This window comes from Notechis scutatus, chromosome 15 (genome assembly GCF_049901735.1).
Source record: "Notechis scutatus isolate UNSWTSFEM ecotype Mainland chromosome 15, rNotScu1.2, whole genome shotgun sequence".
NCBI lineage: Eukaryota > Metazoa > Chordata > Lepidosauria > Squamata > Elapidae > Notechis > Notechis scutatus.
This window is the reverse complement of record NC_142023.1, coordinates 10009385-10031815: the sequence shown is the minus strand read 5'-3', so window position 1 is coordinate 10031815 and position 22431 is coordinate 10009385. Positions and strand designations below refer to the sequence as shown.

Here is a 22431-nt window from a genome sequence, read left to right as displayed (position 1 = left end):
CATCCATAAATGTCTGTGAGATTCCTGGCTTGGCAGCTCAGGACTAGGTGAATTAATAAGGCTTTTCACTCTGTACAAGCTGAACTGGGGAAGGTGTATATATGCAAAAAAGCAAAATGCCTTCAGGGCAGCTTCTTTTGTTGTGGCTCTAATTAAGCCCTTGCCAATTTGCACTGGGCCCTCTTCCTATTCTAGTTGAAAGCCCCATTAATATCCATGTATCGCCATTTCCATTTATCCAAGTTCTTTAAATACGGTTTTAAAGGAAAAGGAGGAGCAAAAAGAAGAGGAAGGAGGAGGAGGAATAACAACTGTATTGGCAGTGCTTGATGGAAAAAGAAGAGTTGTTGGAAAGTAGACAGTTTTGACAGATTAGGATGGTCAAATTCAAGAAGGCTTCTTGGACATTTCATGGAAATCTCCGCTGGGGATGGACAATCCAGAGCTAAGTTGTTCTCAAGGATATCTCAGGTGACACCTGGAGACCAACCAGGTAAAAAAAAACACCCTACATCTGCTCCTATCCCTGGAAATGATGGATTTCTTAGGATTTGCTGAAACTTAAAAGCAATTCCTTTCTACGCCCAATTCTCCCTGAATCTCTTTGGGAAGATCTATTGAGAAGAAAGAGATGGGAAGCTAAGAATTCCAGCAACTGAACCATTTCCGAGCTCAAGATTTCTTGATTATCTTCCTAGCCATCTTTCTAAAACGACAGGTCTCCTTCACTAGGTAGTTCCAGTTGCTTATTTATATAACAGCTTCTTTTAAAAGGATAGCATCTTTCCTGGATGTTTGTTGGGAACCACACTTAAAAGATGTACACCCACGCAATTCTGTTTCTATTTTCTTTTTAATGGAAAGCAGTTACGCCGGACACTTTCTTGCATGAATAAAAAGTTGGAGAAGAATGGAGGTTTATCCTTCCAGGTGGAAAGATGCCGCTGCATCGGAATCAAGTCAAGATTTCATTAGCTTAAAAAAATAGGCTATGTAAGTCCTGAATTAATGCCAGGAACATGGTTTGGGGGCACAATCACTTTGCCATAATTGGATTTTTGTGTTGTCTTTGCAAGAAAGGACCGGTTCTTCTGGGGCAACCTTCTTGGAAGATAACTTCACCCCAGCCAAGACTGATATGAACTCAAAAGGTAAGAAACACTATGCTATGGCCAACTTTAGCTTCCTGTAGGAACTGTATCTTGTAGCAAAATAGCTCCTTTCTCCTTTCCACCTGCTATTATCCATCCTTGCTTTGTGCTCTACGTTGTGTTGATGTGAGCTGGCATGGCTAGAGGGATCTTCAGAAGTAGTGGTAGACCCCAAAGATGGTGCTAAGAAGTGGTGAGATTGCTCTTGGATCAACTGCTAGGATGTTTTGAGAAGACCATGAAAAAAAATCGCAGCAAAAGAAAAGGAAAGCGAGGTGCAGATTAGGAGCTGTTGTGTCTCGTTGTGCAGTGTTTGTGTTGTGCTGATAGACCTGGCTTCCATGGTGACAAGGGGGCCTCAAAATACCTTGGGGGAGTGCCAAATTGTCTTCATGCATCAGGAAACAAGCTTGCTCCGGGTGGGGCTCAGCATGGCACCCACATAAACAGAGCTGTACAATGTTGTTGAAGTGCATCTTGACTATCTCTCCAAACTTGACAACTTTGCTTGTGGACTTCAACTCCCAGCATTCCTCTGTCAGCCGTGCTGGCTGGGAACATCTGGAAGTTGAAGTCCATCAAGTTGCCAAGTTTGAAGAGCCCTGATCTTGAACCGTTGCAAAAGCATATCTCGCTTTGAAGGACCAGGTTCTCTTCCATGATGCTCAAGAAGAACTAATCTGGTGATGTCCAGAAGTCTTGACCGCTCCTCTTGTTATAGCCGATGGCAAAAGATTGGGAGAGATGATGTTCAAAACATCTGGAGGGACCCAGCTTCCTCACTTATTATCAGTATGCAAAGTATGCAGATTGGGTGATTTATGGGTATAAGAACCTCAGTGCATAGTTCAAAAACATGTTTTGCGATTAACCCATTCGTTCTCACAATGTAGACCCCAAAACAGGCTGGTTTCAACCAGAAATGAATGACTGAATCCTCATCGTATGGATTTGCGCTGAGCCATAAACCAGGATGGGACAGCTTTTCTGCTTGTCTGGTTTTAAAGACGGCTAAACTAAAAATAGGTTGAGGTTAACTCAATTTAATAGGCCTTCCTCCTTCCCTCAGGGCTGACATGTTCATCCATGCCACTTCTGTTAATGGTGGCACTTCCTTGCTTTCTACAACTTTTGTTTTTAAACCTGTCTGTTTCTTGAGATGAACCTCTTGAGAACATCTCAATTAGAGATGTCTTAGCAAGCACTGACCGTGTGTGTGTGTGTGTGTGTGGGGAGAGAGAGAGAGAGAGAGAGAGAGAGAGAGAGAGAGAGAGATCGCAGGCCAGATGTGAGGGTCCTGCTATGGTCCTAAGCACGAGGACCAGTTAAGTCCCTTTTTTTCAGTGCCACTATAACTTCAAACAACCACTAAATGAAAGGTTGTAAGTCAAAGACGATCTGGATTCGGGTAGAGCTACCACATGGGGATTGCAAATGTCCACTAGAGGGCAGCAAGGGAACTATAAAATGATGCCCTCTAGTGGTGAGTAGGAGTAGCGAAGGCTAGATTAGACTGTTAAACAGAATGCCTCTATATTTAGCCTTGTTCTAATCTAATCTAACCTATCTATCCCAGGTTTTCAACTCCCGAGCGACAGAGAAGATTAAAAAAAGGGAAAAATATGGCTGCAACTCAGCCAGGTGTTCAAATTGCAAGCAAATATGCTTTATTTAGAAGCAATTTCACAAGGAGTTGACTCCGAACACACACTCTGGGAGTGATCCAAGGACTCTTGTAATTGAGCACCTTGGCATCCTGGTTTGACACATTCAAACCTAATTAGACGATGCTTTGAATTTTTAACCAGCTTTCTCTCCTGCGTGGAGCTGTCTCCCAAATGCCCCTCCGGGGATAGGCAGGTGGGTGGGTGGTTATGATCATGGCAGTCACGGTCCCTGCGTTGTGTGTGTGGGGGGAATGATGCTCTTCGAAGACTGGTGGCTGCATCCTCTCTTCCCTAACTTTCAATGAAATGCTAAATCGATGGAATTCTTTTGAAGCGGGTAAGATTTCAGCCCTTGTAAGGGAGAACCTTAAAACATCTCAGGTGAGAAACCTGCAGGGTGATGAGAAGGTTGATCTGAAGAAATGGAGTGGAGTGGAATAGAAAATAGAATACAAAGTTGGCACCTCTAGGGCCCGATGTGTGCCAGAACCGGACTCTAATGGAATTACTGCGGTCATCCAAACTGCTTCAGGTGGCAAATGTAAGGCAGGCATTGCCAGGAGAAGAGGACAGCTGGGGTCACTGGCCCTTGCCCTGTGCCAGCAGCGCAGTTACAGAATAGCAGAGTTAGGAGGGACTTCGGAGGTCTTCTAGTCCAACCCCACACCGTCTCAGACAAATGGTTGTCCGAGACATCCCCAAATGTACAAGAAAGCTGAACAGGGGTTGTAAATGCTCCAAGACTGGAAGTTTTTTAAAGAAGAGATTGGACAACCCTTTGTTTGAAATGCTACAGAGTTTCCTGCCTAAGCAGGGGGTTGGGCTAGAAGACCTCCAAGGTCCCTTCCAACTCTGTCTATTCTCTTCTATCTTTTCTTTTAAATGCCTCCTTTTACACCTTTCTCTGCATAAATTGCCTGTTGGTTGTTGTTTTTTTTTGCACCCCTCCAAAATCAATCTTTTCCACCTCAAACGTACAGGTAGGTCCTCAAATTACAACCACCTTAGCAATATTGGTGTAGACCATCAAGGGGACATCTCTCAAACTGTTTTAAATGAATAGTGTGAGGAGGACACCCGAGTCTTTGCACAGGGGTAGAATATCATTGTGAGTGAGATGTGCCACCTACTCAAGCCAACTTGGCCCTATTGGGTCTTCTGGTGGATGAGGACAACCAGTCTTCTACCAGAAACACCGTCCCAGTCTGCAACCGGAGCTGCCCCTCTCATTTTCCCCATCTTGAGAAGACCCCCGGGGGGTCCGTTGGGTCGGGATGGGGAAGGCTGCTCATTTCAACCGTCTTCCTCAAACCAAGGCTGATAGGGTCTTTCTTTTGCTGCAAACCACGGGGAGAAAAAACACACACACACACACAGGCATGTCCTCCTGGTTGCATGCTCCCTCAGATGCCTCCCCGGTGTGTGTCTTCTCCTCTTGCCTTGCTTCTTCATCTTCCCTTACGGTTCTCAGCGAAGCTACGGGTGAAAGGAAACCACCCAACGGGATGGCACAGCTGGGTGGTCTCTACAGAGCTCAGTTGTAGAAGCTCCGGAAACTCGGCTTGATTTCTCAACTAGCTTTCATACCACCGGATGGATCAGACAATGTTCTTTCTCTCCCCCCAACCCCTCCCTGCGGCCTGGGACCTTGCAGACTGCGAATGTTACGGACACTCCAATCGGTGCAGCTTCATTGATTTCCTGAACTTGGTCACCTGCATTAGTTGCAAGCATAACACTCGGGGACAGCACTGCCAGTACTGTCGGCTTGGCTACTTCCGAAATAGCTCCGCGGAGCTGGACGACGAGAACGTGTGTGTGGGTGAGTAGCAGTGGGAGGCCCCAGAGCTGGAGAAGCTTCCTCGGAGGAGAAGCGAAATGTCTTCAAAGGAAAAGAAAAAAAGCCAGAAAGTCCCGTTGCCTCTTGGAAGGAGGGGAAGCACCTTTGGGACACCAGGGTAGCTTCAGGTCTGTTTGGCAATGTTCCAGAGCCACGGTTGACTTCTGGTTGCGTGATCAATCAATCAATCAATCAATCAGAAGAGAGCTGGAAGGGACCTTGGAGGTCTTCTAGTCCAACCCTCTGGTTCAAGCAGGAGATCCTATACCATTTCAGACAGGTGGCTGTCCAGTCTTTTTTTTTTTTTTAAAAAAAATCTTCACTGATGGAGCAACCACAACTTCTCGAGGCAAGTGGTTCCACTGGTTAATTGTTCTGACTGTCAGGAAGTTTCTCCTTGGTTCCAAGTTGCTTCTCTCACTGATGAGTTTCCATCTGTTGCTTCAGTTGATTTGGGAGAAGAACAGGATAACATGTCTAGTCTTCATCTCTTCCTCCTATCTCCCAAGGTCACTTAACAACTGTGGCAAAGGAGGTTCTAAAAGGGGGGGAAACTCACTTAAAAACGGTCTCAGTCAGCAACAGAAATTTTGTGCGCATAAGTCAAGGACTAGCAATCTATCCAGGATCACTGTTGCTCCTCACTTGCAATTGGGGGGACCTTACTCCCCCCAAACACCTTAAGGGAGATGTAGGGTGGTGGTTCCACGTTATCCAGAACCTACGAAGAGGCCCATAGAGACAGGATTCCCAGAGTCGCTCCCAGTCTCCTCCCTGTAAGAATTAGGGGTGACTCCCTGGTTTTTCCCACCGCAGCCCTGACTTTCCTGGTCTGTTGTTTCTTCCAGATTGCAACTGCAACCGAGTTGGCTCGCTGGCCAACCGTTGTAATGAGACTGGCTACTGCGAATGCAAAGATGGGGGCGTGACGGGCCTGGCGTAAGTATCTTTCCCTTTCTGGATGGAGATTGAACCCTACAGCAGAGTTTCTCCGAGTTTGACTCTTAAGACATGTGGACTTCAACTCCCAGAAATCCCAGCCAGCAGGCTTTGGATGGCTGGGAGTTGAAGTCCATTATCAAGCAAGCTGGCTGGGGAATTCTGGGCGTTGACCATATATCCTAAAGCAAGCTGGCTGGGAATTCTGGGAGTTGATCCATATATCCTAAAGCAAGCTGGCTGGGAATTCTGGGATTGGTCCATATATCCTAAAGCAAGCTGGCTGGGGAATTCTGGGAGTTGAAGTCCATATATCCTAAAGCAAGCTGGCTGGGAATTCTGGGAGTTGAAGTCCATATATCCTAAAGCAAGCTGGCTGGGAATTCTGGGAGTTGAAGTCCATATATCCTAAAGCAAGCTGGCTGAATTCTGGGAGTTGAAGTCCATATTCCTAAAGCAAGCTGGCTGGGGAATTCTGGCGTTGAAGTCATCCCAGAAGTCCATCCCCAAGCACCAGCAGGCTTTGAGATGAGTGGAATTCTGGGAGTTGAAGTCCATATATCCTAAAGCAAGCTGGCTGGGGGAATTCTGGCGCGTTTGAAGTCCATATATCCTAAAGCAAGCTGGCTGGGGAATTCTGGGAGTTGAAGTCCATATATCCTAAAGCAAGCTGGCTGGGGCGTTGAATTCTGGGAGGGAGTTGAAGTCCATATATCCTAAAGCAAGCTGGCTGGGGGAATTCTGGGAGTTGGAATCCACACACTTTCAAACACACTGATTAAGGAATTCTGGGACTTCACGGCCGCGCATCTTAAAGCAAGCTGGCTGGGGGATTTATTTATTTATTGGAATTTGTCAAACAAAAAGGAGAAGAATAAGAGAATAAAAATACAATGACAGGGAACAATAGGCCCGGCGTTAGTGCACTGATGCTCTCCTCTCTCCACAGCGAATGTCTGCGACGACGAACTCCTCATCTGCCAAAACGGAGGCACTTGCTACGAGAACCAGCGGTGCCTCTGCCCGCCGGGAGCCAAGGGCCTCCTGTGTGAACAAACTAAGTGCGAAGGGGAAGACACAGAGTGCGACTCGGTCTCCGGGACGTATCTCAGCCTCTCGGCCTTCGTGGCCAGCGCGGTGAGCCTACACATGCAACAACTCTTGGACCTCTGAAGGACGAGGAGAGGAGTTGCGTTGTCAAAATCCCACGAGAGGAAGTGAAGAAAGAATTGGGACAACCTGAAAACGTTGCGAGCTCAGAAGAACCATCCTCCAGCCGAGCTGGTTGTCTCTTGGTCCTTGTTGGCCAAGCGTTGAAGGATTCAACAGAAGTTCCCGCTCTTTGCAGATTTTCGGTTGGACATAGTTGAAAGAACCGTAAGAGATACCTGTTATGGGGTCCAGCAAGCCAGGAAAGGATGCCTCAACAGGACTTGGGGGGAAATTGCAAAGCGTTTGCAATTTTCCAACTGTTTCCTCAAGGGGAAAATTGTTCAGAGCTCTCCTTTGCACAGGGGTAGCTTCCGAAAAGGGGTGGGTTTGGGGCAAAATGCCATCGATCATCTTGCATTTATGTTGCACTGCTCTTTCCCTTCCAAATCTCTTCTTCCTCCCAGCCCATTTTTTTTTTAAGGAAGATGTTTAGGAAGTAGCTCGGCTAAAAGAAGGAAAATTGAAAGGGAAAGTTGCTGAATTTATTAAGTTTTCATTTTTCTCTCTCTCTCTTTTTTATCACCTTTGGACTTGTTTTTCAGTTTTTATTCTTTGGTTAAGAGTCTTTGGCTTTCAACACTTTTTCTCACGCCAAAAATACATCGCATTCCTTCAGGCTTTGCCGAATAGATTACGGTTCAATTCTTTTCTTTTTTCTTTTCTTTGGTAGAGAATTATATACCTTGGAATTATCAATGTTCTAAAGAAGAGCAGGGAAGGGGAGATAAAAACAAAACCAATCAGGTGTACTACTGCAGCCTTTAGGAAAAGAAAAACCACTTTACCTGAAATATTATGGTGTTATAATCCATTACATAAAAGCAACTTATTAATTGCTGTTAGGTCTCGGATTAGTTTTTCTTCCCAGCGTTGCAGACTGAACTCATCCGTCGGTGGGCATGCTTCCAAAACGATTGTGAAAAGAACAAGTAATACCCACTTTGCACTTCCTGATGCCAAAAATGGTATTAGAGGTTTGTTGAGAGTTTGCACAGGGCTTTCCTTTAAACAGACTTATTAGGATGGTTAGGTGCTCTCAGTTTTTAAACCAGGAACCAACCCTCTGTTTAGCCGAGAGAGGAGAAGTCCTTCAGACTGGCTGTCTTTGGATAGGAAAACAACAAACTCTTGGACGCACAAAGGACGATCCAGATGGGTAGGACTGAAGCAAGTGTGGGGAGGGGGTGTACTCTGCAAGGAATATAAACCCTTCTATCTTCCACTTCAGTTCAGTCAGAACTGAAGAAGCTTCTTGGATGAGAAGCGAAATGTCGTCAAGGAAAAACAAAAGCCAATGGCCTTTTTTTTTTTTGAGGGGGAGGAAGCACTTCTGGGACTCCAGATCTATAGGGGCTACTCCACTTGCTGTGCAAAGGACGGGGGATCTGGGCGTAGCTTTTTTGCTTGGGGAGAAACTGGCACACAGAAGCTAATTCCCCTGCTCCAATGAGACAAGGCCCTGATCCAAAACCCTGGGGGAAGGGGTGGAAAATCCTCACTTAATTCGCTCTCACTCTAATTCACAAGTCCCCAACTCACCCTTCAAAAGCACGAATCAGAGAAAGCCAAGTGTATGTTTGAAAATACAACCTGAATTATTTATTTAGGGGAAGAAGGGGGAAAGATCTTTTTAAAAAGGTCCGTTTTAATGTATTTACATTTAGGATTCATAACAGAAGGGTATATGTATGTACGTACGTATGTAAAGGATATATCTATTATATATATATATATATATATATGTATATATATATAATGTATGTATATGTATAAACACAACTTTTTATCAAACCCAAGTGAAAATGTCCAGAGTTGAGTAGCAGTGAGAATTAAGCAGCTTTTGCCCTCCCCCCCCCTTGTGCTTGGGATCCTCCTCCCCAAATATTTGAGAGGAAAAGACACCCCCCGGGGAGGGGGGGGGTTATCAAAATTACAAACTGCCAAATTGCAAGACTTTAATATAAGATCAGGTTTACCACGGAGTAGTGGGAAGGCAAAGGGAGAGGACTCCACCCCCCGCCAAGCCCAGTTGAGATGGTAACCCAAATCTTTCCGCATCTTTGCAAAAAAAATCAAAACGAAACACAAAACAAAACCAAACCAAAGCAGAGGCACTTTGATCAGAAAACGGGCGAGGGAGGTCACTGCAGAATCTCTCCGCTCATGGAGACCGGAAGTTATTTTGCCATTTGCGCAAATGGATGGTGGCGCTACAGCAATTCCCCCCAGCCCCCCAGCCGGCCAGGCAAGGCACCCGGTATTGAGCAGGCAAAATCCTCCCCCAAACCCCCTTTTGTACCCCGAAAGAACCAGCCTTGAAATAAAAGCCGGGTTTCAGGCCTGGGTTCTAGGAGGGGCTTGTGGAAGGGGGGGGCAGCTCCCCCACGTATCAAGGAGGGTGACTGACGAAGTCCTGGACTGACGGGCGCCTGCACCGCTCAATAGGACGCTGTACACACGGAAGCGTTTAATGGCCACTCGGGTTTCCTTGCCTCTAAAAAATAAAGCTTTTCTTGGCTATACAAATGTACACGGCCCCCGTAAGGCCTTGGCGGAGTTCGGAGTCCTCCGAAGAGATGGCTGTTTCCAGGAGCAGCTGCCTCCTCCTGTGTCAGGGTTGTATGGATGCACATAGACCCGGGCGTGCAAAGAAACACACTCTCTCTCTCTCTCTCCCTCTAAGTCTTCCAGGCAAGAGGTGGTGGGAAGACTCGAATACAAGACGCCTGGCAAAGAATGGGGGCAGTCTTGGGAGGTCAGAAAGTGGTACGCCTCCTCTTGGGCTCAACAGGGTCGTCCTTCTCCTGGGGAGCCTCCAGTATCTGCCCGGGATAACTGGGGTGGTTTTTCCAGTTCAGGAGGTAGCGCCTCTGGTCAAAGGCCTTGGTGGAGGGGGCACTGCTCGGCAGAGGGGGACAGGCACGGGTGTAACGCGGCTCGGTGTTTCCCCGGTGCCCGCGGAATTGCTACGGCTCTGAAGGGCGCAAGGTCCCGATATCGGGGCTGACGAGGGTCCCAAGGCAGGAGCTCGACCCTCCTGGTGGTTGGGGGCTTTTAATGCCGTCTTGGCGTGCCTGAGTAGCCGGGGGTCCTGCGGTCTGTCCTGGATTGGCTTGACCTGCGCCACGGGGGGCGGCCAATGGTTGAGTGTCTCTTGAGGAGTCCTTTTGCCGGCCAGAGTAGGGAGCGGGATGGGAGGGCGCTGGAGGGGGGCTGGGCTGGGGAGGAGCGCCTGGGGTTTGGCTCTGCCGGGGGCCGCCGGGACTTCGTGGGCGCCTCTTTGTAGGGTTGCCGCCACTCCGGCGCGGGAAAGCAGCCTGGATTTGAGGATTTTCGTGGCGCAGGTTTTGTAAGTCTTCTCGGAGGTCCGGACAATGTTGCCTCTGCGTTGGGCGTCCTGGATCATCTCGTTCCAGTCTCCGTTCTCCTGCGAAGAACCAAGGTGGGCAAAGGTCACGCGAAACCCGGTCTCCAAGCCCAGCTGAGTCCCTAAATCCAGGTCTTCAGGCTCTTCTCCGAAACAGGGAGGGGCGGCCCCCTGACCTTAGCGGGGCACCCGGACCTCTGGAAGGAGGCAAGACCCCTTTAACCGCCCAACTGTCGAGCAAAGGGGTCTGCAACCTTACAACACTCCAAGAGCCATTTGGACCCGTTTCCCACAGAAACGGAAACACCGGGAGCCTCAAAACCTGGGTGGGCGTGGCCAACTCATTTAACAACGGGAGCGATTCACTTAACGAGAAAGCGGCAACAATAGGCGGTAAAATGGGGGGGGAGACTCATTTCGCGAATGACTCGCTGAGCAGTGGGAAATTTTGGGCTCAACGGTGGTCGTAAGTCAAGGACTACCAGGATCTAACTCCATCAGCCACCTCCCAAGTCAGACACCGTTATCCGGTTCTCATTTATTCCCAAACAGGAACAACAGAAATTGCCCTCCCTTAAAGCCCCGTTTCGCCCTTTTCCCCCGCTTACCATGAGCGTTTTCAGCTTCCCAAGAATGAAGAGGCTGTATTTGGCTCGGGTGATAGTGACGTTCAGGCGCTGTAGGCTTTTCAGGAACCTGGAGAGGGGCGGAGAAAAGGGCACCACAAGGTAATAATAATACTTCATTGTCATTGTACGTATATACACAGCATACGCATACAATGAAATTGACGTAACACCCAGAGACCAGACCCGACATGCACGCACACATGACAATCCCCAAACACATCCCCACCCACCAAATTTCCCTGCCCCCTAAGACCTCCCAGGTCCCTTCTGTTATGCTGTTATTCTGCATAACCCTAAATGGAGACTTACCCCCACGAAACGCCATGGGGCATTGCCTCAGGTGCCATTTTTAAGCCGCCTGCCTTGGGACTTTGGTGGCCGCTTTATCGGTGCCGCCGGGATTCCTATCTTAATTTCGAACCCGGGTCGGCCTGATCGGAGACGGCAGTGCAGGGAGAAGGGGGGGAGGAGGAGGAGGAGGAGAAACGGAGCGCAGGAAGGCGCCGAGACTTTGAAACACCTTCCCCGCACGACCCACCTAGAGGCTTGACGCTGTTCTGATTCATGCGCAAAAACTCTGATTAATATTTCACGCGGGGCCTGAATATTTCATTCGTTCCAAAGGTGACTTGCGAAACGGGAACACGCCAGGAAGGCGAGTGTGACTTTCCCCCCCAGCCTCCTCCTTCTTCTTGGAGTAAAGCTGTTAAACCAAAAGCTAAAAGGCAAGGACTTGTATTCGAAACACGGGGGTTAGGTCTGGCCTGAGGGAACGAGGTTCTCGGGATGGAGGTTGATTCTTTTTTTTTTAAAGCCCTGGATTCTAAGAAGGCGGGGATGATGGATCCGAAGTTCACGGGGGAGCCGAACTAGAGGCTTGTATGGACTTTCCTGAACTTACAAGCCAGTTAGGTCTAGCGGTTAAGGCGTCAGATTAGAGGAGGACCCTGACACCAGGAGACAATAAATTCTAGCCCCCCCTTAGCCATGAAAGCCGGCTGGGTGACTCTGCGCCGGTCACCGGAGACTGGGAATTCTACTCCTAGCTAGGGAATTCTGGGAGTTGAAGTCTGCCCACCTAGGAGGGCCTTTGATTTGAGAAACAGGGCTTTCTGCAGAGAGGCCGCCCAGCTACCCGTTTCATCCACCGCTCTTAGCTGCCCCCTGGTGACCGCCAAGCCGGCTGCTTTGGATCGCTACGGGAGAAGGCAGAGAGGGCTTTGGAGCCTAGAAACGTGGGGACGGAGCCGCTCCCTGGAAGCACAGAGGGGAGGGCAGATCTCTTGACCTTGAGGAGCCCAAGCGGAAAACCCTGGTTTGTTCAGGAGGGTCTCTACTCTGCTGGAAGAGCTGCCTACTCAGGACTTTGGGGAGGTGGAAACGAGGCAATTTGCTTTAGAATAAAACAGAACAGGAATAGAGTAGAGTAGAATAGAATAGAATAGACAGAGTTGGAAGGGACCTTGGAGGTCTTCTAGTCCAACCCCGTTTAGGCAGGAAACCCTGTAGCATTTCAGACCAAGGGTTGTCCAGTCTCTTCTTAAAATGCTTTTGTTTCCATCCAGTCTGCCCTTCCTCTCTTCCAGTTTTGAATCCTTTTCCTCCCTTAATTTTGTTTTATTGGAATTGCTTTGAGCCGGGTGAATTGCGCAGAGCTTTGAGGGGGTGTCAGGCACCATTCAAGAGGATGACAAAATTGAAAAACTAAACTAAAAGCAGTGACGAAGTAAGCTCCCTTTCAGCTTATCGTGTCCCTGACCCACTGATGTGGCCAAGCCAGGGTAGATCATTGGCTAGTTGTCCAGCATGGAGTGATAGCTTTGGAAACGCCTGGGGTGGGAGGGAAACAACCCTGCACAGCCAGTCGGTAAAAGGGTCGAACTGAATGCTGGACTACCGAAGCTGTTTAGAGAAAGACTCTGTCTGGGATGCGAAGGGACTGAATGAAACTTTGGGATTTGCCTGGCCTTGCAAAGTGTAAACCGGTGTTTCTCAACCTTGGAAACTTTTGAGATGTGGATGTCAACTCCCAGAATAAGGGACATCTTAAAGCATGCTGGCTGGGGAATTCTGGGAGGTGAAATCCACATGTTTTAAAAGTGCTCTAGCGTGAGAAACACCACTCTAGACGTACAAGGGTGAGAGAGTTTGGCTTCAGTCTATTCCAGAATTGGGGCTGAAGTCCCCCAGCTGGCCAGGAGTCAGGCCTAACATGGTGGGGGGAGTAAAATGGCACCAAGTCCTGACACGGGGTGGGGGGTGGGGGGACAGAGACCTACCCAATCGATCCTTGCGGGCTGTTTGCCCGCACGCAGGTGACAATAATGCAGTCTTTCTCGCGGCCTTGGAATCCGTCTACGGTGTCAACTTCCCCAACGCTGGGAGGTGGGGGGGAAAAAAAAAGGGACAGGAAGGAAGATGAGTCAAGATGGTATTTTTAATCCACACCCCACCTTCAAAAAAAAATATCAAAAAACAAAACCCAAACAACCTCCTGGAAAACAAGGGTTGGGAGGGGGATGCAGGAACGAGGAGGAATAATCTTAATTTAAGAGATTTTACAATCACGTGGGGTGGGTAGGGACAAAGAAGCAGAAGGTCCACTGGTAGGGGGGGAAAAATCACAGGTAGTCCTTGATTTACGAACATAATTGGGGCCAGAATTTGTCGTCTTGAAGCAAGGAGGTTGTTGAAGCGCCCGATTTTATGACCTCTTGGTGTGTTTTTTTTAACCACAAGGTCATTAAGCGAAACCACTGCCCTTGTGAAATGAATGGCGCAATCATCAAGCAAATCCGGGGGGTCCTCCATTGACTTTGCTGGATCGGAAAGCGGCCCTCTCAACTGTCACTAAATGAAGTGCTGTAAGTCGAGGACCACCTGTGCTCCACACAGTGACAGGAACAGCTGAGGGGAATTAGACGGAGGGGATGGGGCAGTGGCCACCGTCACACCTGTCCGGTCCTCACCTGTTTTCCCCAAATTCTCTATCCAGCTGCTTCTGTATCCGCCTCTTCTGCGCGTTGTAAGGGGTGATGATCCCAATTTGGCGTGAGCTGATATCCTTCTTCCTCCCTTTAATGACCTTCATGAGCTCTGCCAACAGCATCACTTCTTGGGGGTTACAATAGGAGCTGAACAAAGAGGGGGAAAGGAGATTTAGGGGAGAAGAGGGAGGGAGGGAGGGATAAATTGGATCGTGGAGATGCTGCAATGGTCGTAAACGTGAAAAAAGGCTGCAAGTCCCTTTTCCCCCCAGTGCCGTTGTAACTTCGTACGGTCGCTAAACGAATGGTGCCAAGTCCAGGAAGGCCTTTATTCTAAACTTCATGTCCTGTAGTATGTCTTATTTTAAGGGTGAGGCCTTGGATTTGGCAACTGTCATTAAGTACATGCCAGTTGCCGAGAGTCCCGATTTAGATCACACGATCCCTGAGGATACTTGCGATGGTTGCAAGTGAGAGAACCGGTTGCGAGTCCATCCTTTTTAGGGGCTGTTGTAACTCCAAACAGCCACTGCACGAATGGTTGTAAGTCTAGGACTACCTATGCATGGACAAAGATGACTATCGGCCTATTTGAGCAGGGGGCTGGACTAGAAGACCTCCAGGGTCCCTTCCAGCTCTATTCTATTCCAGGTTCTGCTTCATTGTGATTGCTAACTTGGGTTAGTCGTCGCAGCTACCGAGAGGCAGCCGCAAAGCCACTTAATCGATACAGACAAGCCAACTTACTCGTTTTCTCGTTCCTCGCGGCTGTCTGAGACATCGAAAAGCACGTAAGGTTGGAAAGGCCACGCCAAGGAGAAACGATCTTCCTCTATTTTCCTGTCGTGGGAGAATTTGCCATGGGGTTGAAAAAAAAGATGCAAAGTAGAATTTACACCAGGTCGTTTTTCAAATCTTTTAGCTTGTCACACACACACACACAGCTTGGAGAAATGGGGTAGAAATATTGCAACGGTATGTTCCAATACACGATTGAAGCCCAGGAAGCGTTAGGAAGACACTTAGGTTGGTTCCACTACCCTGTTTCCCTGAAAATAAGACCGGGTCTTAGATTCATTTTTGCTCCAAAAGACATATTAGGGTTTATTTTCTGGTTAAGTCTTATTTTGGGGGAAATACGAGTCTAAATGACTGTCTGGCTGACAATCTTATCTGGGGCTTATTTTCCAGGTAGGGCTTATATGATGAGCATCCTGGAAAAACCATGCTAGGGCTTAATTTTCCAGTTGGGTCTTATTTTCAGGGAATCAGGATACTATTTGACTGGGGAAAAACAGGGAAGGAATGGAAAACACCATCAGAAATGGATCAATTAATATAGTGAAGTCAAGTTTCCTGATCTGGCCTACCCTCAAAAGGCTGATCATTTTCTCATTGCAACTCAAGAAAACAAAAATTCCACTTTTTTTTTTTTTGCCAAGATCGTCTCTCAGTTGTTTTAAAAGGGGGAAAAGTTAAAAGATATCAGAAAATTTAAAACAAAAACAAAAACTGAATGGCTGGATGAAGGTTAATCGTGGTGATGATTTTACACCAAAGAGGCTTCTCCTCCAAAAAGAAACAGAATAGAATCGAATAAAACAAAACCCAGGCTAAATGGCCAAGACAGAATGATGTAAGTCGATTGCGAAGTCACAAAAAAGAAGAGGCACCTCGGGGCTGTCCAAACACCCCTTTATAACAAAATAGGCACAAAATGCCACTGTTGGGGGAGGAAGCAAAGATCTGGAATAAAAGGGGCATTAAAAAGGGGCATCCTTAAAATTGCCTACCCGTCAGTGGTCAAGAGCCCTTCATAAATATATCTGGATGGAAAATGGCAGATTTCTGGGTGCATCCGATACTGGACGGTGAGCTGCAGGACTGGAAATTTTCCGGAGATATTTTCTTGATCTTGTTCCTTGAGATGCTTGCAGAGACGCCCTATCAGAGACTGGTCGTATCTGTAGTCCTGAGCTCTCTGACAAAGTGAGAAGAAAAATATCATCTGGCAATCCTCAACCGAGCCCAAGAGCTGTTTAGGTGGATTTTACCACCTTTCTTGACAGAGTTGTTAAGTGAATCTGGTCGCAAGAGAGGATTATGTGACCTTGGGATGCTGCAACCATCCTAATTATGAAGCAGTTGCCGAGCGCCTGCCTTTTGATCACACGACTGTGGGAAACGGTTGTAAGTCACTCGTCGTAACTTTCACTAAATGAACTGTTGTAAATTGAGGACTTGCCTGTACTGTGGAATTCATCCCCCACCCTCTTTCACCACCAACGTGGGAGGCCATTTTACAGGTGGGGAAAATTAGAGGCAAGCCACTCAATTGAACCAGGTACCAAGGTCAGCCCAGAGCAAACATTCTTCATCTAAGTTTCTGTCACCTTTTCCTGCCCCCAAAAGAGAGGACGGGGTTCAGGACAGGCTTACAAAGGTCCTTGAGCTCCAGATGCCACAGGCACAGTGGCTGGGAGACCGTGAGTAAGTTAACCTTAATTTCTTCCACCTTAAAAACTTCCCCCCAAATGGCTGAGGCATTTTGGAAAGCTTTTTTTTCCAGTTTGCTCCGCTACCAGGGAAATTATAAAAAGCCCCTGTAAATGATCTCATAAGTCAAGTATCCCTGAATTCCAGACCGTCAATTCCCCTGCGTGTTTAGCGTATCGTTGATTTGATTAGAAAGGAGGCGAGGAAGCAGTGTATGCACACACCCACACACCCACACACACCCCGTGGCAGTTAACGGAGGAGGCGGTGACAAAAGAACTCAAGAGTGAATTTAATCCCGCAGTTAACTAGAAGGCAGCCACAAAGGCGGTCTGTAGACAGTTAGCTTATTAAAAAACATGTAATATATACACGTTTTTTAATATATATATATAGATATTCCCACTCGTGTCATGGAGACAAAAAGCAGAACTGGCCACTTTAGGAAATAAGAAGCGGGATCCAGAGGCCTGACACATCTGGGAGGTGGGGTGGACGGAGCAGCCTGCAGGAAAACAGCTGCTGGCCAGGAAGAGAAGAGAATAAGAGAGTTGGATGGGACCTTGGAGGTCTTCTAGTCCAACCCCGTTTAGGCAGGAAACCCTGTAGCCTTTCAGACCAAGGGTTGTCCAACCCCTTCTTTAAAAACTTCCGGGGTTGGAGCGTTGGCAACTTCTGGAGGCGAACATTTGGCTTTCTTGCACATCTGGAGGCGTCTTCGAGGGGCAGCTACGTACCAGGGACTTGATGGTGGGAGGCAGCTGTTTGGGGTCACCAACCAGGACAAGTTTCTTACAGCCATGAATCAGAGGGATGAGCGTTTCGACTTCGCACGTCTGCCCTGCCTTTTAACCAAAAATAAAATAAAATACCAGGGTGGGGGAAAATGGGTTAGAAACTGCGAGGAGGAGATGAGGAACAACCACAAGCGGAAACAGAGGGAGAGTTCTTTAAGGTCCCCAGTCAAAAGCAACTTCTGAAACGACCCTCTTTGCAGATTCCTATTGCAAAGTTGAGCTTAGCACAGAAGACGACAAATATTTCGTTACCCTTAGGAAATTCACTTCTAGCTTTTAATACATGGCATTTTATTTCAGGCCTACTATCATTCTGAGCAGCCTATGCCATTTTGGCAAATTGAAAGCCCAGTTTCCTTTTCCTCGCAAAACACGGCCAGGAAAGTGGCAACGTGGGTCAGACCTCTTTTGACGGCCGTCCTGCTTCGGCAGTGGAAATGGTTTGGCTGTAAGACGAGGACGGCCTGCACGTAGGAGGTTGCGTCTTACCTCGTCCACAATCACGCAGCTGACGGGGTCCCCGCCCAGCCTCCGGAAAGCCGATTTCAGCAGCAGCCCTCCGCTCGTGCTCAGGGTGCAGCAAATGATATGGGATTCCAAAATGATGCTTGATTTCAATTCCTGAGATCGCCCGCGAGCCTAAAACGTAAAAGGATCCTGGGGTTCGGTCCGGGATTAGATCCTGTCCTTTCGCAACGGCCATTTTCAACTTCAGGGAAGGGACTTAAAACTCGAACGGGTCTACTCCCCCCACTCCACCCCCTCCCCGAGGAACAAGACTCCAATGCTAAAAGAGCAAAATCTATAAGAGCTTTCTCGCTTCAGAGGCCACTTGGATTGTACTGACACAACCTGATTCAATTATCACTTATTTCTATCCCGCCTTTATTCTTTTTCAAATAACTCAAGGCGTTGAGTACATCCCACACAACTTCCTCGTCCTATCTTCCCCGTAACAACCGCCCTGTGAGGTGGGTTGGGCTGAGAGGGAGGGACTGGCCCAGGGTCACCCAGCTGGCTCACAGTCTCTTGGTGATTGGCCGGAAGTGACATAGCCAGGTTCGTGCCTAAGGAGGGACCAGAACTCAATTGTCTCCTGGTGATTTGGCCTCAAGTCACCCAGCTGCCTTTCATGCGGAGGGCAGAACTAGAACTCCCCCACTCCATGGTTCTAGCCTGGTGCCTTAACCATTAAGGTCAAACTGGCTTCAAGTCAACTCCATTTCCTGAGCTTATATTATATGCTAACCCATAAAATCAGGCACGTGATTTTAGGTTCCACGTGATTCAATTCGGCCTGGATTCCTCTCCTCACCATTGCCAGAAAGGTAGATCCGGTCCAGCGGTTGAGGCCCAATCAAGGCCAAAATCAGTACAAATCCAGCCCACTTCCTAATTCTCCCAAGGGCAACAAAGAATTTGGAGTTTTTCTATTGGGATGATGAACTGTTATGGATCCTAGGGAAGTGTCACCTCTTTGAGTTGAGAACCCAAGCGCTCCCTCTCCTTCGAGAGCTGGCAAATTTCATCCTCCAATTGTTGTTTCTGGAAAAAAAAAGGCAAACCTTTCACACATCAGCCATTTCCCTTATGAGGCATCAGCTTCCTCTAGCCAACCCAAATCCTGCACAACTCAGTATTATTAAGATCAAACCACAGTTTCATGACTCAACTAGGTAACATCATCATCATCATCATCATCGAGGAACACCTGCAAGAAAATCACCAAGCCCAGAGAACACTGAGGACCCCACAATCCTCCTCTTCTTCTTCTTCCCCTTCTCTCCACACACCGCATTTCCTTCTAGCGCTGATGATGTTACCTAGCAGGGTCATGAAATGTCTGCAAGAAAACCATCCACCTCAGAGAGCATCCTCAGTCCTTCTCCTCCTCTCAACAAACCTCACTGCCTTCTAGCACTGATGATGTTACCTAGTTGGGTCATGAAATGTCAAGGAAACCACCAAGCTCAGAGAGCACCAAGGAGCCCACAGATTTTAGCTTTCTAGGGGAAAGATGAAGAAATGACCAGGTCTATCTCAAAGTCCCGAAGCTCTTCCCAAAAGACTGTTTTCACCAGCCTGGCAGACTCCTCCGTTTACAGTCCAAATCTCTTCTCCTACCTAATTGGAACCACCACATAACTCAGTTTCGGTGGTTTAGTGGTCTTCTCCCACGAGATTGTTGATGAGGTCAGAAGCCACCCCCTTCCACCACCACCCCCATCTACTGCCACAATGACCCCAAAGGTAATTTTTCCATCTGGGATCTGCTGGTTACCTTCTCCCCCTTCACACTTCTGTCCACGGCCCGCAGACGAGATAGAGCGTCCAACCGCCGATCTAAATCTTCCTTCTTCTTCTGCAGATCCTGATCTTTACCAAGCATGGCCTTATCTACAGAATCAAAACAGGGAGGTCGGCCTTTGGACATCCGGCTTTTCGAACCAGATTGAAGATCTGGTTCAGAATCGGCCCAGAATCTGGTTCAAGTTCAGATTGTTTGAAGCGAAGTGAAATGTATACAGGTGATCCTCAACCTGCGATGATACAATGGAGCCCCAAATGGATGTTGCTAAATAAAACGGTGCTTAAAGTGAACGTCGCCCATTTTACGATGTTGTCACGCGAATCCCTGCAGTTGTGAAGCTGGTCATTAAGTGACCAGCTCCACCACCTGACGCTCGGCTTGTGCCGGGAGGTGGCAAAGCACGTGACCTCCAGGATGCTGCCCAACCGTTGTAAGTACATGCCAGTTGCCAAGCCCCTGAATTTTGATCACGCGACTGTAGGGATGCTGCAACGGATGTTAAGTGTGAAAAACGGTCAGAAGTCAATTTTTTTCAGTGGAGTTCTAACTGAAAGGTCACTAAATGAATTGTCATGAGTCAAGGACTACCTCTATTCAAGAGCCAAGCCAGGGTTACATGCAACGCTGGTTTCCAATTCATCCCTATCTTTATTCCTAAATTTATCCGTTCCCGGCTTTCTCCCCTTCTAATTTCCTGTTAAGAGATTTTTCCCCCCTTTATTCTTTCTGTTCCCTCTGGAATGTTCTGGTTCAGATTGAAGGATCTAGGTCCTTTTTCAGGATCTCTGATGCTCTAATGGTCTTTCTAAACAGCAGATTCCACTTGGTTGAGTATTGTACACTAACTAACCTCCCTCTGCTTTTCTGACCCTTCCTCAGCTGGGAGGGAATAAAACAACAAAAAGTAAACAAACAGGGCTGCCTCCAACAGGCACCCTCCCAATTCCCAACCCAAGGAAGGGGCTTGAGGAGAAAAAAGGCAACACAATTTCACACTCACTGATCTTGCGATCAATTTGATCATCCAAGCTGAATTTCCGGACTTCGCTGTTGATCGATTTCAGTTGTCCTAGACGGACCAGGTTGATGTCACCACAATTCCCTAGAGGTGAGGGGGAAAAGGCAGAGTCGTGCTGTTTCTCAAGTTAGCAGACACCAAATCCTATGTTGTTTGCCAAGATATCAAAATGTATAAATAATTAAGCAAATGGCAATAGCACTGTATTCTAACCAGGAAGGAAGGAAAGGGATAAGAGGGAGGGAGGGAATTGAAAGATGCTGACATCAGGGATGAGAAGGGAAGGAAGGAAGGAAGGAAGGAAGGAAGGAAGGAAGGAAGGAAGGATTCTGTAATCAGGGATGAGAAGGGAAGGGAAGGGGAGGGAGGGACAGCAGTAGTAATAGCCACAGTGCTTAGACTTATATCCCGCTTCACAGTGCTTTCCAGCCCTCTCTAAGCAGTTTATAGAGTCAGCCTCTTGCCCCCAACCATCTGGGTCCTCGTTTACTGACTCCAGAAGGATGGAAGGCTGAGTCAACCTTGAGGTGGTCAGGATTGAACTTCTGGCTGTGTTCATTTTGTGTTCACTTGACTGTGGGGGTGCTACAATGGTCTTAAGTATGAAAAGGGGGCCATGGCTTTTTTCAGCGCTGTTGCAGCGTTGAACAGTCACGAATCAAACGGTTCTTAAAAGTCAAGGTCTACCTGCGTTGCCAACGGGTGTAATGCCTTGAGCCTTGTGCAGCTTCTCCCTACCGTCCCCCGGGACAAGGGCCACAAGTCAATAGAATTAAAATGGGGGAAAGGGAGGCAGTCCTACCTAAAGCGTTTTTCTCCCGGAATTTTTTGAATTCCAAAATTATTTTTTTCATGAGGTTATCGATGGCAGCGTTGGAAGGCGCACAAACCAAAATGCGGTTCGTCTTGATCTTGGCGTTCAGCCTCTGGATGGAATTCTCTTTTCCTGATCTCTGGAGATTCAAAATGACACCAGGTGGTCTCGGTTTCAGAAGACAAACGTAAAGAAATCCTGCAGCTCTTCGAACATTCGCGTCGGAAGTCAATAGCAAACCACTCGAGCACCGTGGCCAAGGAGCCTATGGCTGTATCCATAGAGGCCATCCCCGGTGTATGACCACAATCGAGCCCGGAATTTATACGGCCAAGTGAGAAATTGGTTAAGTGAGCTTTGCCCTGTTTTGTCACTTTTCTTGCCCCAGTTGTTAAGACAATCACCGCAGTTGTTAAATTAGGAGGACCGTTCTTAAGTGAATCTGCTTCCTCGTGGACTTTGCTTGCGAGGTGGTCGCAAAAGGGGATTAATGTGACCCTGGGACACTGCAGCCGTCATAAATAAGAACCAGTTGCCAAGTGTCCAAGATTCAGGCAGTTCCCATGAGTATAAAGATTTATTGCAAGCTTGAGGTCGCTTCAAGAATCTGACCAACTAACAGCCAATGGGAAATGAGCGGGAGATAAGAAAGGCATTCAAGGCAGGCTGGACTTAGGCCTCTTGTGGGCATGCAGGGATTCATGACTGATGGCGCGTTTGACCCCTCCCTCGGCCTCAGCCCGGTCAGCTGCTTCACCACCCTCAGCTCGCCTCAAAACGACCATCAGAACCTTCAAAGGGGTCCACATGGCCTACCTCATCAAGGATGCGGTGGAGAAGCCCAACGATCACCTTCGACTTTCCTGTCCCTGGTGGTCCATGGATCAAGCAGACCTTGGGTGAAGATGGATGCTGGGTTATCATGGCGTAAGCACTTTCAATAGCTTGCTTCTGCCCTTCATTGAAGTCCTTCATGTAAGGAAGCTGGGGGGGGGAGGGGGGGAGGAAGGAGGAACAGAATCACACCAGGTCACCAGAAGACACTCTCCATCGCCATGACCTACTCTAGATGTCTTCTTCTTCTTCTCCCCCAACAGACCCAGGTCTGAATCCCTCCTTTCCCCAAATGGCAGGAGAAGTCAAGTTTGGAAAAAGAGTCAGACGGAGATTATGAGAAGAGAAAGCTAGGGCTGAAAGGTTGAT

At 48.0% G+C, this 22431-nt stretch overlaps 2 protein-coding genes across 3 annotated transcripts in view; one reads left to right on the top strand and one right to left on the bottom strand.

The window, feature by feature from the left end:
• The window catches only part of NTNG2 (netrin G2), a 42705-nt gene extending 37067 nt beyond the window's left edge, over positions 1-5638 (top strand). For both annotated transcript variants that reach the window (XM_087944129.1, XM_087944130.1), the window contains 2 exons: positions 4473-4640; positions 5507-5638. In XM_087944129.1, the coding sequence (XP_087800255.1) occupies positions 4473-4640; positions 5507-5601 (263 nt within the window). In that variant the 3' untranslated portion in view covers positions 5602-5638. The remainder of the gene's footprint in view (positions 1-4472; positions 4641-5506) is intronic.
• A 1669-nt stretch (positions 5639-7307) lies between these two features.
• SETX (senataxin) overlaps positions 7308-22431 on the bottom strand; it is a 33687-nt gene continuing 18563 nt past the window's right edge. Inside the window, exons 13-25 of the mRNA XM_087944121.1 lie at positions 22045-22212; positions 21217-21367; positions 20397-20498; positions 19367-19482; positions 18559-18630; positions 17575-17724; positions 17026-17133; positions 15586-15773; positions 14540-14632; positions 13775-13939; positions 13085-13183; positions 10785-10872; positions 7308-10236 (exon numbers count right to left, since the gene is read on the bottom strand). Coding sequence (XP_087800247.1) covers positions 9664-10236; positions 10785-10872; positions 13085-13183; positions 13775-13939; positions 14540-14632; positions 15586-15773; positions 17026-17133; positions 17575-17724; positions 18559-18630; positions 19367-19482; positions 20397-20498; positions 21217-21367; positions 22045-22212 — 2073 coding nt within the window. The 3' untranslated portion in view covers positions 7308-9663. The remainder of the gene's footprint in view (positions 10237-10784; positions 10873-13084; positions 13184-13774; positions 13940-14539; positions 14633-15585; positions 15774-17025; positions 17134-17574; positions 17725-18558; positions 18631-19366; positions 19483-20396; positions 20499-21216; positions 21368-22044; positions 22213-22431) is intronic.